The sequence below is a fragment of the Mchenga conophoros genome, linkage group LG20, assembly GCF_057382185.1.
Source record: "Mchenga conophoros isolate Kocher_MC1m ecotype Shallow Benthic linkage group LG20, M_conophoros_male_GT1.1, whole genome shotgun sequence".
NCBI lineage: Eukaryota > Metazoa > Chordata > Actinopteri > Cichliformes > Cichlidae > Mchenga > Mchenga conophoros.
Genome location: NC_140545.1, coordinates 31,130,300 through 31,146,988, shown reverse-complemented (window position 1 = coordinate 31,146,988; position 16,689 = coordinate 31,130,300). Strand labels below are relative to the sequence as shown.

General features: G+C 38.7%; 1 protein-coding gene across 1 annotated transcript; it reads left to right on the top strand.

Moving 5' to 3' along the window:
• Positions 1–915: 915 nt before the first annotated feature.
• Positions 916–3,596, top strand: LOC146551143 (E3 SUMO-protein ligase ZBED1-like). The gene is made up of 3 exons (XM_085260708.1): positions 916–2,264; positions 2,441–2,693; positions 2,848–3,596. The coding sequence occupies exons 1-3, from the start codon at positions 1,147–1,149 to the stop codon at positions 3,262–3,264; spliced, it is 1,788 nt and encodes a 595-aa protein (XP_085116834.1). The 5' UTR covers positions 916–1,146; the 3' UTR covers positions 3,265–3,596.
• Positions 3,597–16,689: the final 13,093 nt, after the last annotated feature.

Genomic DNA, 16,689 nt, shown 5'->3' with positions numbered 1-16,689 from the left:
TAATGTGTTCTGTTTAAATAAGTAATGCTGTCTGTAAGGCAGAGAGTGAGGACCTAAGTGCAGACTACGGAGACAAACCTGGATTTAAACAAAAGCTGAGCTGTTTATTGTGGTTGCATGGAAATACAAAACAAAAGCAAAAGGAGATTGACCATTCACTGATAAGAAACTAAACACTCCAGCATGGAGCGAGAACCATGAAACCTGGAACATGGGTGAAGATGAACAGGTGATCTCACAAGGTACAAAGGGGAACAGACACAATACATTTACATGAAGATGATTAGGAAAAGTGGAGACACGTGGGAACACAGGAGGGACAAATCAGGCATAACAAGACATGGGAAGCAAACTAGACACAATGCACAAAAGACAAGGATCTGCCCGAACACATGAACTGACACTAGGACAGGAATAAGCAAACACACACACACGACAGGCTCAATAGACAAGGATGAAACACAAGGAGAGGAACAAGGGAACAGGTAAGCGAGACATGAAGGCAGACACCAACAGGAAAATAACCATGAGACTGAGAGGGAAAAAAACAGACATGACCGGGGGAAACAAAATAACAAACACAGAGGACGCGACTGACTCTCACGGAAGATGAAGCAAAGACAAAAAAACCCTAACAGACTAGAAACCAAGAACAAGATATACAAATAAACTTAGAGACAATAAAGGAACTAAACTCAAAACTAGACCATACAAAATTTGACTAAAAGCATCATCATGGAAGGATAGAATCACGAATACAAAAATAAACTCAAAATACCGGGTCAAAGACCCCAGCTCCCTGTAGCATGTTACTGAATTACTCTCAGGAGAAAGTAACTTGTTATACTACTCGTTACATTACTTTTGTGTTACTCTGCAAAATGACCTTAAACACATTGTCTCGTAATTAGGGGTGTCAAATTATCGCGTTAATTGCGATTAATTAATTACAATGCTATTTAGCGCGTTATGTTTTTTAATCTCGTTAATCTAATTTTTAATCTCTTGACGTCATTGATTTTGTATGAGAGTTGCTATGTTATAAAATCCGTTTTTATGTGCTGGGCTCCTTGTGCTTGACTTGTTGGGGGTGGAGTCACGTCGTGAGGTCAAGGTGAGAAGTGGTGATTAGCTTACAGTGTGGATATGGAGGCGCATCTGAGAGTTGTTGGCCCAATGAACGGGAAATTTGTATTTCATAAACGCCCCGACGGCACCATTGACAAAGGTAAAGTGGTCTGCCTAGAGTGTAAGAAGGAGTTTGCTTACCACCGAAGCAGCTCAAGTTTGGCCTATCACCTCAACGCAAAGCACCCAGCCGCGAGTGTAGCAACAGCTAGCAGTGAAGACGTTAGCAATATAGCAAGCCAGAGCAAAGCTTTTCGCCAAACAAAACTAGAGAATACCCCTCGTATGAGCAAGTCTGCGACCGACAGGCTGACTAATGTTATTGCCAAGTGGATAGCGATGAACTGTAGGCCGATAAATATAGTAGAGGACGAAGGATTGACAGAGGTGTTGCAAATTGCGTCCAATGACCCGTCATACAAGCCGCCGTGCAGGACTACAGTAACGACCAAAATCAGCAAAATGTACGACGGCGAAAAGAAAAACAAACTTGAGATTTTGGCGGAGGATTCTCCCAACTGTGTTGCTATAACCGGAGATCACTGGACCTCAGCTGGCAACCACAGCTATTTTGGGGTGACTGGACACTTTATTGATAGTGAGTGGAACCTCAACTCATTTGCACTGACCGTCATGAGAACAGAAACCAGGCACTTAGCTGATAAATGCGCCGAACAGTTCCTCAAGGTAGCAAATGACTGGGGTATTGAAAACAAGATATCCACCATTGGCACAGACAGCGCAGCAAACATGCTGGCTGCTATGAGAGCACTTCCATATGAGCACATCGCCTGCAATGCTCACATTCTCCAGAGGACCATCACGGTATGTCTCGATAGCAGTGGTTTTGTCGGTGTACTGGCAAAGTGCCGCAAGATTGTTGGTCATTTTAAACAAAGCCCTGCGAGTACCACAGAACTTAACCAACAACAAGTAGCACTCGGAAAGAAGAGCGATCAACTTATACAGGATGTACCCACCAGGTGGAACTCGACTCTCGCAATGGTCTCACGCCTCCTATGTAACCGGGAGGCTGTCCAGGCTACGTTGGACCAACAGAACCACAGGTTGGTCTTGCCAACCGAAGCTGAGTGGGCGAAACTGCAGAGGCTGGAGCTCCTGCTTGAACCATGCAAGTAAGTTCAAATAAACACCTTCCCATTTTAATTATATAAACTACTGTTACATGTGTAAAATCAAAATTAATGAACATAACAAGGAACTTTTAAGGACAATTAAATTGGAAATCAGTTACACTTTGATTTAAATGAATCCAGCTAGGTTTATTTAGCAAACCTCTCCACCTCTGCAGGTATGTGACAGAGCTGCTGGGTGGTGAGGCCTACGTCTCTTGCTCTGTAGTGCTGCCTGCTTTTCGCCATCTGTACCGTGTCATGGACATTACTGATGATGATCCTGCCTACGTGGTGAAGTTCAAGAATGCCTTCCAGAAGGATCTGGCAGCACGACGAGCTAATGGCAACGAGATATGGTTCGAGGTGGCCACAGCATTGGATCCACGGTTTAAGGATTTGAAATGTCTTCCAAGAGAAAAGAGGGAACAGGTAGGACAATAAGGTTAAGCTGGACTAATGAGTCCAATTCATTATCAAATCAAACTTTTATTTATTATATGGAACACAAAGTTCTTTACAAGATTAAATAAAATAAAATAAAAAGCACTTAGTTTTAATCACAATCATTCATTCATTCATTCAGGTGTGGACCATTCTGGAGAATATGCTCCAGGCAGCAGAGCCCAGAAGAGCAGATAGTCTCCAGCCCTCCACAGAGGATGATGGACCAGCTCAGAAGAAGAGGAGGAGCGAACTCCTTCTGGGGTCTGACTCTGACTCAGAAGATGGAATTGAGTCTGGAGAGCTGCAGCGCTACAGAGCAGAACCCAGCATCAGTATTGATGACTGTCCCCTGCAGTGGTGGTATGCTCACTCAGGAGTCTATGAAAAGCTGTCAGTCCTAGCACAAAAGTACCTGGCCTCCCCAGCTACCTCTGTACCCTGTGAGAGACTCTTTAGCCTTGCAGGCCACATAGTGCAAAAGAAAAGGGCAGCCTTGCTTCCAGAAAATGTTACCAGGCTGGTGTGTCTTAGCGACTGGCTGAGGAAGAAGAAATGAGACACATGTGGTCAGCATAGCTGCTGTGTCATTTGTAGCCTACTAGAATAGATTGCTTGATGTTCAGCACTTTTTTTTGTGATGGAAGAATACTTTGATGTGCTAACTTGCAGCACTGCAATGTCAGTTTTATTTTTCATTATCTGAAGCAGAGGAATTTCAGTGCTGTATTGCTCAGAAAAGAGCAACTCTGATGTGCTAACTTGCAGCACTTAATTTATTTGATTTTATTTGTATTTATTTTTCCACTTATTTTACAAAAGAATACAACAGTATGTAAATGGTTGCATCTGTTTAACGTTTGTTAAACAATAAATGACTTTATAAAGTCACTTTCTTTGTTATATCAGTCTTTTGGTCTGCCACAATAAGTTGAGGGCTTTCCTCAGCTATTTTTAGGTGAGATTAAAAAAGAGATTAATTAGATCAATTAATTAAAAATCATAATTAATTAATCTCTATTTTTTTTTTAATCTCTTGACAGCACTACTCGTAATTAACATTTAACAATATAAACCTATAGGCTACAGTCCCACACACCAACACAAATTTCTATCCTAATGGCAACAGACATGATCTTTTTCTTAGTATTACACAAACAGAACACGAAGCCGACAGCACAAAGCAAAGATAAAAACCAACACAAAGAGACTCGCCAATGTGACTCTACTGTAGAAACACTAACAGGTAGAAACTGAAGCTGCAGCCTGACTGCTCATCCATTTGTTACCTGTTGAAATTCAGAGTTTGGCTTATAAGCAAGCAGACTAACAATTCCAAGGAATTGGACTCCTAGGATTCCCATCCCTAGTTGTAGCCAAATAATTTAACTGCATTTTGAATGATGCAAACTTCATTGATAAATAATGTTGGCTACAAAACCTCGATTTTATTGTCCTTTAAGCTATCATCTACATGTTGTCTATTAATTAGGTCTTGAAGTTGACTCTTGTAGCTGACAGTTTTGGAGATGCTGCTGCCATTGCTGCTCTGCACTGTGCTGGCAGCAGCAGGGTGTTTACAAGCTACAGTGAGCCAGAAGCTTTTCAGTGTGGGAGGAATGACACAATCTTCATTATGAATCATTCCTGCTTGCAGAGTAGTGTCTGGTCAACTGTTTACCATTAGGGCTGTGAGCTGGATCAGATACGGAGGCTGCCAGACAGACTTGGTGGAATCGTTTGAATTATTTTGTTTCTTAAATAGATGCGTTGGATGAATGATTCAATGATTAATGCATCAGATGAAGTGGAAGGATAGACAATTAAATTAGTGGATGTTTGGCCGGAAGATTGCTATTGCCATGGAAAGGCAATTTTCTAAAAGACTGCCACTGACGGGATTACTGTGTAGAGGTGGGAAGTAACAGAGCGCAAGTATTTTATTTGAAGTAGAATTTTTAGGTATATGTACTAGATTTGAGAGTTTATTTTTCTGACAACTTTTTACTTTTACTTTCTACTCCTTCCATTTTCAAAACAAGCTCATTACTTTAGGTTTAACACATTTGAGGGGAGTTATTATTTTCTGCATCTGTGCACCTTCAAAGATAATAAAAATTTGATTTCATTTCATTTCATTAGATTTGGAGAGAACAATAACACATAAAGCAAATCATATTAAGGTATCCATCACCTGGACTCATCACACACAGTTTATGTATTATTTGCAGCATGATATTCAGGGCTTAAAGTGACTCAGAATGATTTGGAAGCTCTTTGTCCGGATCATTCCATATGTCTGGATGTCCAGGAGTTCTGGTCGCAAGTACTTTAGCATCTAGCTGGTGCTACAGAAGAGGAGCAAGTAAAGAGAGTAATGTTGAAGTTGAGTTCAAACGCAGCATTTCTAACAGCTCAACAAATATCAGAAAACAGAAACACTGTTTCTGTGTAGTTTGTCACACAGTGAGTGTCTGTTAGCTAAAGTTGTTGATTTGATTTCCCTGGGAGAGAAAAGAATGTGAGAGAAATGTAAGAAAGACAGATTACATGTAAAGTAATGGATCTATGGCCTGCATTATGTGTTCCTAAAGTTTTTCATATTATTAACCATCCTGCAAAATAAATGGAAGAATACTCACTTTTTGTTACTCAAAGGTTGCATAAAAATACCAGCTGAGTACAGGCTTAAATGCTTAGTTTATCATAAAGGGTTATAGTGGACTGGTGCAGAGCAGCTAATGTGTCCATGGTCAAAGTTAGGATACAAAAAGGGTAGCAGACATCAAATTAAATGTAAGTTGATGATGAGGATTAGATTTGCTGACTGAATTTTACATTTGTACTGATTTTATAATGTGTGGGTGCGAGAAATCAGCCATCATACAACATCTGCTTGTATCATGTTGAATTCACTTGTGAAAATCCACCAAATTTAGCAGCACAATTAAAAACAAACTCTACACAAAATAGCACTCAATATCTAAATTACTGTGACACTGCAGCACAACCACAGATCTCTGGGTTCTTGCACTTTTTAAAGTCCCACTTAAACCTGTGACTATTCAAATTTTTCTGTTTAGATGTTGATGCAAAGTCACCCATGGAAATTTTAAAATTCTAATTCTGATGAATTAGAAATTCAGTTAAAAATAATGTTCATATTCATATTTATTTATATTATTTTATTATAATATTAATGCGATGGCTTGGCAAAAAAACAAAAATGTCGTACGAGGAGTTACTTTTTACATTTGTATCTTTTTTACTTTTAACTGAGTAAAAAACTGTAGTATTTTTTTTACACAATTATTTGTGCTTCTGTTTCAGTCACAAATGTACTTTTGCCACCTCTGCCGCTATGAATCTTTACACCAGCTTCCCCAGAGGACTGAACCCAATCAGTGAAGTGATCCCTTAACTGACTTCTTCTCTGCCCTGACCATGAGGAGAGGTTTTGAGTGGTGCCCTGGTTGCACAGATGCATCCAAAAAAAAGTTAATAGTCCAATTACCCATCATAAAGAGTTCCCTTCAAGTTTTATAAACCATGAAAACCTACTGAAAGTGTTTTACACCGTTTTTTACTTACTTTAACAATCTGTGGTTAGGTTTAGACTCTGAGAACTTCTTGGTTACATTTGGGACACTTTTCTCAACAGTAACCATCTGTGCTGTAAAAGTTGGGGGCAGCTAATGCCATAACCCCATCTGTCAGGCTCTACCGTGTGACCCTTTTTTGTGTAAATTAGCCATAACAGCAGTTTTAATAGATGCCCCAGGAATGAGAACAGCTTGGCACAAAGCTACTTCTTCACTTTTATTCCACTGCACAGCTGTATGTAGCAGAGGTGTGGACTCGAGTCACATGACTTGGACTCGAGTCAGACTCGAGTCATTAATTTTATGACTTTAGACTTGACTTGAAAAAATGTTCTAAGACTTGTGACTTGACTTGGGCTTTTACACCAATGACTTGGGACTTGAATTGGACTTGAACCGGTTTACTTGAAAAGACTTGATATTTTACCCCAAATATAAAATTTAACATGCATATTATATGGAGATTGAAAATGTGACGTCATTCAGGGGTAAAACCGCAAAGGATTCTGGGAACTCGTGGCAAGAGGTACTAGCGCACACAGCCTTTCAATTGAAATCAGTCACACAGCGATAAAAAGAAACACAAAAATGTCAAGAAGCTGTTGTATTATTAACTGCAATAGCCGGTCGCATGACAGCCACGGGAAGCCGACGGGTAAAGAGATCGGTTGTTATCGGATTACGTCGTTGAAGAGAAATTGTTCGAGCCATGTTTCCGAAGTAACAAAGAGGCGACGGATGGCCTGGATTGCAGCCATTCAAAGATCAAATATAACGTCCTAGAACACTCCAGCTCACAGGTTAGTCTGCTCCAAGCATTTCCACAAAGGCAAGTCTTCTGTTGTAGTTAATGCGTCATTTTCATAACATAATTGGTGATATAGGTTACAAGCAAGTCTGGCGCTGAACAGAAATTGTCGCGCTATGCTCCTTTATTTATTGTGCATAAATAGTGAATTGTCCTGACACAATATTGCGTTTCGCTTCTGTTATTATGGTACATTGACAAAAACATATACTTTTATTCACAGGATAAAACAGTTGTTTTGTATCACTAATTGCCCAGTGCGATTACAACATACAATATTATTGTCACTGCTACATTTCTGTGATGCTACCAGAAATTATTTCCACTGCTAATTAATTACCGTTGAGCTCAAAGGTCCTATTAATAAACGGTTAAGGAATGTGTATTTATGACGACGATTTGTGAGACTGGTAAACTTATGATACGTACGATGGTCTTTCGTTCTACACGGTGCATTTCAAGGTCCTGCACCCATCCGTCGGTAAACTGTACCTGGGCTTGTTGCAGTGACCTGAAGTTACTAAACTTCACGAGTGTATGCACTCACTCCAAGAAGCGTATAATTATAAATATGCATATAAATATGCTACGATGAGATAGCTGACTTCATCTAACTAGCAAATGTTGTCCAGGCTACGTTGGTGATACAGTTTTTTTTAATGTGTATGATATTTTTGTCATGCGATTTTAAAGCCGGTCCTACAACCGCATCCAAGAATAACATGCAGCTTATCTCAGAACTGTCGGTGAAAATTATTCTTGGAGCTAGGTTTAATTGAGCTGCATTTTAAAGAGGTGCAATTTCACAATTTGTGTATATTTTCTAAGTTCACTATTTTGTCATGTGTTGAGAAAAACACAGATTTAAAAATTACATGGTCTAATATTTACATTTAGCATATAACTGCAACATGCTTTTTTTCGTTTTTTTTTTAAAGACTCGAAAGGACTTGAAATTCAAAATTTCAGACTTGTGACTTGACTTGGACTTTTACACCAGTGACTTGAGACTCGACTCTGACTTGCCTGACATTACTTGAGACTTAGATGGCTAAGTGACAGTACTGATTATCTCCAGAATCTTCCTAGCTACTACTTCTGTGACTGCTGATATGGACTTTTCTTCTTTTACTACTTTACAAGCTCACCTGGATCTACTACTCGCAACTAGCTATTTATGCCTGTGATACGGGTGTTAGTAATTTAAGATACTCATATCCTTGTATTGAGCAGGTGCAGGGAAGCAGAGCCCGGAGATGACAAACTAAATGAGCTTGTTTTCATTCCACTGAAGGAAATGTGATCTAGTTGCCACAGCAACTGAACCCAGAGGTTCACACAAGCCTAAGAAATTAAAAACAAGAGGTTATATGAGCAAAAGAAAAACTTCAGGATATGATTACGAATGTGTCAGGACCAGTAACTGCACTGTAAAATACCAAAGGCAAAAATGTTTTTAATTGAAATTAATGAACAGTAAATGGCACTTATTATGGAAACATTATGCCTTTCCTTATGACGCTCATACTAAACATGGCCAGTGAGTACAAGTAACCCCTCTAAACCAAAAGCTCAGAGCTGCTCTAGGTGCTCCATTTTGACTGAAATTGTATTTAAGGGACTGAATTAAATTATGGATACTTCTAAGTATCTATTAAAGTGCATAATAGCAAAATAGAGTTCTAACAGCTCTAAGTAGGTTACATAATTATAAAAACATTTTAGTATAAGGTGGGAGAACAGATGAGCTTGTTTGTGTTTAGAAGGTGCTTCAGCCTGAGTTCTTACTGTCCTTTCTAACCTGATATTTTCTTCCTAATCTCAGCTTCCCCATGCATGAAATCGTTTGGGCAGAATGATAGGATGTTTGGCTGAGGAGCAGCAGCGTGAGATTTGTTTCTGTGCAGATAAACACGGCCTTCACTGTTGTCTCAGCAATTGAGAACACTTTCTATTTCAATTTCAGTGTGTGAAAGGTGGAAAATAATCACGCAAAGAGCAAACAGGTTCAGTGATTCTCCTAACTACCTTGGATATCTTAGTTGTTGGTCTAACAGAAAAAAATATTTTCATTTTGATACCACTCCATCATGCAGAAAAACTTCTGAATTTTCCCTTTTGGTAAGATTCAAAAATAAAACAAATGAAGTGGAACATGCAATGATTCCAACAAGGCAAGGCTTAGAAACATTTATGAACTAATGGTACAAAATGGTATTTTCTCAACCAACAGTTCAAAATAAACCCTCTAAATTTAATGTATTTTCATTTTAGATGGCTAAAAGTATTCACCCCCAACTAAAGTTCAGCTGGTGCTGGTATTGTGTGACTAAGTTCATAAACTTTTATCTTGTTTTGATATATTATTTTACAATATAGAATATAGAATAAATATTTATTTTAGAAAACCTTTATCTTAATTTTTAAGAAAAATTAACTACTGAAAATATATCATATTTGCACCTGTGTGCCTCTTTAATAAGTTGTTGGTTGTTGTTTCTTCCAGAGGAACAACATCTGATAGGTGAAACACTGATGTATTAAAGACGACGGGATACCCGATGTCAAACACATGAGCCGTTACTTGACCAATGAGCTCATGCCGTGGTGACGCGTCTGTCCACAGTTCACAACAATCGGTTCTTCTAGAAAAGTATTATTCAGACAAAATGTCTTGACCTATATTTACATTTTCACCAAATTCTCACTCCTCATGGAGTGGATTTGTCAGTTTTGCACAAAATGATTGAAGAAGAAAGATTTTTATCAAACAATAAAGTGATAGCTTCAGATGCATACCTCTGTTATTCTGTTACTCTAGCCAACAATGGTAATGATGATCATGATCCTAGTGGTTGACTCCCACAGTAGAAAGGTTCCTACTGTGGGAGTCAACCAATGAGTTGCTAATATTAGTAATACAGTGTTATCAGCACTATGACAAGTTGATGCATTCACACATTTCCATGCTTTTGAAGGTCATGGTTCCTACAGACAGTGGAGTCAAACACTCCTGGCATCTACACTTTCATACAAGAGTGAAGTAGACTCATTTGCTTTGGATGTGGTGGTTTGCATCCTCTTTGGCGTCTAGGTAGATTTTACTTTTCATTAGTTGGTGCAGTAAGGCCAAAAAATGAAAAGAAAAACAAAAAAACTCACCATTTTCTTTTAGTACTTCACACATTACAATAACATGTAAATTATGATGGATCGTGAGCCAGATGAGCTACTGTGTCACTGACATTGTGGCTGACTTGTGTGACACATGAGAGGAAAACGTTCTTCCTTCTGTTCTTTGTTGTTTTCCCGTTTGCCATGTTGCCTCCAGCTGTGGGTTCCCCCCAGCAGACATTAGGGAAGTATATCAATTTTCTAGTAAAAAAAAACAAAACCCAAAAAAACAGAATTCATAAAAATTTAGTCCTGCTTGTGATAAACAAGCTCTTATACAACAGCTTAGATGTATCTCTAATGCATTTGTAGCCACCAAATGAGCAGTGTGGGAAAATGTAACTATAGCTATAAAACTGAAATATTTCAGATTATTCTGTTTTTTAACCTCTCTTTTTTAAATGTGTGGGGTTGTCCAGTCGACATGCTGTTACAGGGCTGTAGTTCTTTGTTATTAGCAAAACACACCTGTTAATGAGATAAGAAAGTCTGGTAGCTCCAGTTTTTTACTTTCGCTCTCTATTGCCTTACCACAGACTTCTTCAGCACAGTCAGAGCTCTTAAACATAAAATGTACTGTTATCTATACTAATTCAATGGAAGCGTGTTGTGGCTTTGATTCGGGAGCAGTAACCCTGCGGTCCCTCGAATCTTTTGAGGCAGAATTTTCAAGAGTGCAGGATAATTGCACTCAAACAGGCCACGCTTACCAAGCATTTCGCTTTGTTTCTCCTAATAATCAGTTGAGGTCTGCCTCTGCCCACCAACCCTCAGTAATCTCTATCCATAATAACAGAGCTGCCTTGGAAATGTGGCAGGAGGTAGGAGTCCCCAAATGTAAGCGCATTTGGCGAGAAGGAGGCAAAGCTGCTCTTCGAAGACAGGCTGCAAGTAACATAAGGCTCTGCAGCCCTCCCAGGGTTTAATGTCTTATTATTTTCCACAGAAAGTACCAAAATGAACACTTTTGTCGGCAGGGACACTGCTGTGTTGGTGTCACTTCCTCTGAGCATGCAGCGAGGGGGGAGGCTTGCTGAGAATTGAGGGAAACTGGAGAAATTCACTTTTTTTTATTAGTAGCTGTTCATTTAGCTGGCATCTTACATCCGAAGATGACTTCAGAGCGTTCTGTTGAGGGATCAGTTATGCACTCAGGATGAATTTAATAAGGATGAGGATTGAAATACACAAACACGGAGCCAAATATAGAATTGTCCAATTATTATTTTTTTCCAGTGCTAGAGCGTCACCACCTCTGTGACTCTATTCCTGTTATAACACTTTGACTTACTGAATTTCTGTTCACCACAATGTTAGAATAGGGCTGCTTGTTCATTTTAACTAGATGAGTCATATGAGTCATTGAGCCTAAATTAACCATGTGTAGTGAGAATTTAGAAGGAGTAAATGGGGACGAGAAACCTTTTTTTAATTAAGTCTATTTTATTTTATCTCATTTTTTAAAATTTATTCATTTTGGCTAGCCCTCTGAAAGAGAATGACATGTTTGAGAAAAGCCGATTGACTGCTTAAAGTGGACACTCAGAGTACAAAATAATTATGCAAAGCAAGATGACTAATGCATAATCCAACACTTTCACACTTAAAGTCTTGCATGGTCACAGTGATAATGGAAATCAGTTTTTGCACATCACGAAGTAGTTAACATCCTCCGCTACGTTGTTTGACTGCGTCCCTCTGTGCCTGGTAACCCTGAGCCATCTAGCTCGCATGCATAGACAGTGTGACAGCATGATTAATTGTGTCGTTTTTGGGTGCAAACTAAGCTAGCAGATGGATATGTGAGGAGTTCTCGGCATTGGAAGCAGAAGCAGTTGCTTATTTGCTGCGTGAAAGAGAAGAGCAATGCAATGATAAATGAAAGCGCTGAAATATTTCACTGATGTCTTAGGAAAATGCTGTCTAAGAGTCTCAAAACAATATTTTTTTCAGAAGGATAAATGGGTTCTAATCTTCCATTTAGGCACTTTGATGGCCCCTGTAATGGCAGCATAAACTTTCACAGTCATATTCAATTTAAATGACTGGGTTGGGATGTCGGCCAACTTTACTGCAAATGCAGGGGAAATAAAGAAGATTTTGCAAAATTCCGACTATATTTCTCTTACTGTAAACTCAGCCAATGCAGATGTGTCAGCAGAGGTAATATCCACACGTAGTAGCTCAACTCATCAGCAGCATATTGGATTAGACTGCAGATTATCATGTAGGCTGTGAGCAGTGGGCAAGCAGAAATTATTAATCACAGTAAACCAACACTAAAGTGTTTTGCCCCCAGTGAACGCTACAGCAACAGAAATGAAATAACTACTGGGTATGCAAGTAAAAATATGCAACTGCAAGCACAGAAACACTGAGACCGTTGACTGAATGCAGTAAATGTGCATGTTCATGAGTCCCTTAGCCTCACAGGGCAATTTATGGTGAGCGGACACAGAATAAAACACATTTCAATCATTCACACTTCAGTCGCTTTACTGACAGCTGACAGCTTTTGTGATTATGCTTTGCAAGTTTTTCTTTCTTCTGCAATCCAGTGGGTAGAAATGCTCAGTAATCACAAACATGGTGCAGTGTTTAAGATTTACAGAGAAACGAGAATGAATGTGATGTTATAATTTCCCAGTTTTTGTTTCGGCGGTTCCATGGCACATAAACAAAGACTTAATAACAGGATAGAAACATGAAGGTGAAGATGAACGTATAATCTGGCATTAAGTGTGCATTACATGCAAATAAGAGAAATGACTCAGTGTTTGACAGGGGATTTTCAGTTTGTGCCCACACACACACACACACACACACACACACACACACACACACACACACACACCATGACACCTGATTGAAAGATGCTCTTTATGGCACGTCTGACAGCGTACACAGCATGAAACATGTAACTGTGTGGTTGCAACAAATAGAGCAAATAGAGCTTGATTTTGCATAAATATTGTGGCAGCTGCAAATAGACACACTCTGTTGTCTGGGAGAAATCATAATTATGTATGTCACATAAAGATTTTATGTTTTGATTTTGTCTCAGGAAGATCAAAGGAAAGAAGTAAGGACACATTTCTTATTCAGACTATATTATCCTAATTATTCTACAAAAGTAAATGGTTATAACAGCCTCTTAAGCCACTGGATGCAGACATTCTGCATCTTACCTGAAATAAATCTGGTGCACACACTGTAGACAGTCATAAATCACCCAGCAAGTAAAAATACTTTTTAAAAAACCATGCAAATTTGAATACATGAATAAAAGTGGATCTGCAAAGAATGCATATACAGAGAATTCAAACCTTATCGTATCCAGGGAAGGCTTTGCTGAGCAAGCCACAGCACCATCCTACTGACGTGCACAATAAAGATGAGTTTGTTCAATATTTTATGCTGCTACCTAATGTGTTGCTTTTCCCTGACACCCTCATCCGCAAATAATACACATGCTTATTCAACATCCCCACGGTGTGTTATTATCAAGCCCTTTAAAGCTGTCACCTCTCAGAGAAACACCGCTGTGCAGCAATAAATTCGGAATTTGATTAACCAGAGCACATCTTGACCTTTGATATTGTGACACAACAAGAAGGTGGTCATTATGTGCTACACGGTGTATCTGCTTGGGAATATTGTGCTGCTGTAGCTTTATTTTTAGGGGAAAAAATGCAACATTTGTATTCTCCCTTCATCTGTAACTTCCTTTGTTTAATTTTTGATGATTTTCCCCCCTCTTTTGAGTCTCGCTGTGTTATGCCATTTCACTTCTCGCAAGGCACCCATCTCCATCTATTGATCAAACTTCAGCATCAGGGGTCGTTCACTTTCCTTCTCCAGGGAGGTGTATTGACATTTAAAGCCGCGCTCTGTCATATCAATAATTTACACAATAACACTGCTGTGGCCTTCGATATGCAACACAGAATCACAACAGCAAATGTCAATAAAGCATCGATGTTTTAGGTGTAAGTGCTATAAATTCAATTAACAGCTACGCCGCAAGAAAATATAATAAGCTGGATGTTTTCCTGCTTTATACAAAAAGACAGAAAATTAAATTTAGCTAATTTACTTGCTGATTGATGTGTGATGAATTACGCTCTTTAAAATCGACATCATACATATTTGCAGATGGCAAAATCCGCCAGTCTCCTTCGATTTTCTTTGCTAATGCATGAATTCATGAATGATGGTCACTTTGAATTTATTTAAATAAATAAAGTGCATTTCAGCACTGGCCAGGAAATACATCAGACACTATAACTGGTGTGTAGATATGTATTACATTTAATACATATCTACATTTCTTAACTGATAAGAAAATATTTTCTGGATGGGGCATAATTTAAATTGAGGATTTTTTCAATGTAATGTCTGTCTCTAATAATCACACAGACTGCTACAACTAGTAACACATGCATAGTTTTCACAGGTTTGCAAGGTGTGTTGCAGCTTACACCCCTAAACTCTTGTCTGGCCATTTGTCTACATATTCAGAAACTATCAGCTTACAACTTAGGAAGGGCTTTACTAACAGCTTGCTAATCCTTAAGCACAGTGTAGAAGCTCTGTGTCAGGCATCTGTGCATGCAAGCCTTAAGCTGTTGCTATAAGAGTCCAAATGTCCACAGGCTGTACTACAGTAAGCCCTTCAAATGTATTATTTTACCAAGCCAAAGTTTGGACATTAGGTCACAAACTGAGAATGAGCCTTTTGTCCTCACACCAACTGGTCAACAGCTCTAAGAGCGGCTTTATCATAAAACCTGTAAAATGTCTCCATCTAGTGAGTGAAGTGGTGTAAAGTGATGGGTTTTTTTCCTTCTAACAAGCCTTTTGGTTCGCTCTCATGAGATCATGATCATCACAGTGGGTTGAGTTTTCTGAAATTTTCTTTTCAATATTTATCTTGAATAAATCAAGACAAAAAAATGAGAATTTATCATCTGTTTTCAAAAAGAAAAAGAAAAACATCCCATTCTGCTGGTCAATCAGTGTTGAATCACTTATTGGTAAATGTACCAAAACATTTAGCAGCTAACGATTCAAAAAGAAGAAGATAATGAGCATAAATGGTATTTAATTAAGTAAACTCAAGAGGTGGAATTTTTTCCTCTCCATATCTGACATTTCCAAAAATGTCAGATTCCTTTTTGAAACTATGTCTGAGGAATATTTTTGGGGGCCAAAATCTTACAGTATTCACTTGTTCCCTGTGAGGACGAGTGTCACAGTCAAATTTTAATTACCAAATCCGAGCCAAGTGGTGTAAAATGTCAGTATAAATTATTACGAGACTGTCTGTAAGCATATAATTTGGCAGCATTTGTGCAATGTCACCCCCATGGAAGATGTGTGTCAGCTGTTCCCACCTCTACAGTGCCTGAGGGACACAGTGAGGCCAGAGGAAGTTCAACAGTGGGTCACTCCTAATTGCCCAGCAAAGGGTTATTTCGCTCTTTGTTTTACATTCCAGGCCATCATCTTTTTCTCTGCTCCTCATGATCCCCCTCTCAGCAGCAAACCACAAAGGTAGATAAATGTACCTGTGTCCTCCATGGACTGAATTTTAAGCAGTTTATTGAGTTAAACATTGTGAAAGCCTTGGCGGATTTTCTCTGTGAGGGTTCTGCTGCTTGAAATTGGTGCCAAGTGACTTAGAGGACCAGATTAATTTATTGCTTCACACGGGAATCATATGAATTTAAAAAGGACAATTTCACGTCCATTTTCCTTGACAGTTTTATCTGGTTAGGCTGAGGCAGAACCGTAGCACATTGACTGAAGTATTTATTATGAGTTGTTTGTATTTACAAAAAACTGCTTATAGTTTTACATAATAATTTTTTATTTGCACAATACTCCCAAAGGCAAACGTTTATTTTCCAAGTGGAGACGATGGGTGAGGGAAAATGTTGATGATGCTTGGTTTTGGTTTTAATTATAAGATGAGGGAGAGCGTCTGCAGGGCATATGGAAGACTGGTGGGATTTCAACATTTCAAGTTCACAGTTTGAAAAACGAGCCACTGAGACAGCAAACACAGCATTATTCCAAAGGTTATGGAAATTTTTATTTAAAGTTGTTACAACAAAAATAAATACACTCTGATACTGTTTTGATATAAAACAACTAAATGTTTGGATACCTAGAGTAAGAATTCAGAAGCAGTAGCAATAAGTAAGTATATCCTAAATTCATCCTTATTTGCCTGTAAAGTACTCCATTATTACTGATGAGAGATGTGACCCATGATAATCTTGTTTCGGATTCAATTCTGTGGACATGCTTAACTAAATCATAGATTCCATTTTTTTTCTTTAAAATCACCGTGGCTTTGCAGGCATTTATTCATAATGTCAAAGTTTGTGCATTA

Excerpts from the sequence above, each read along its gene's own strand:
- LOC146551143 (XM_085260708.1), top strand. The coding sequence starts at position 1,147 with ATGGAGGCGCATCTGAGAGTTGTTGGCCCAATGAACGGGAAATTTGTA. Across the intron at positions 2,265-2,440 it reads CTCCTGCTTGAACCATGCAA|GTATGTGACAGAGCTGCTGG; the intron begins GTAAGTTCAAAT and ends CCACCTCTGCAG. Across the intron at positions 2,694-2,847 it reads CAAGAGAAAAGAGGGAACAG|GTGTGGACCATTCTGGAGAA; the intron begins GTAGGACAATAA and ends TCATTCATTCAG.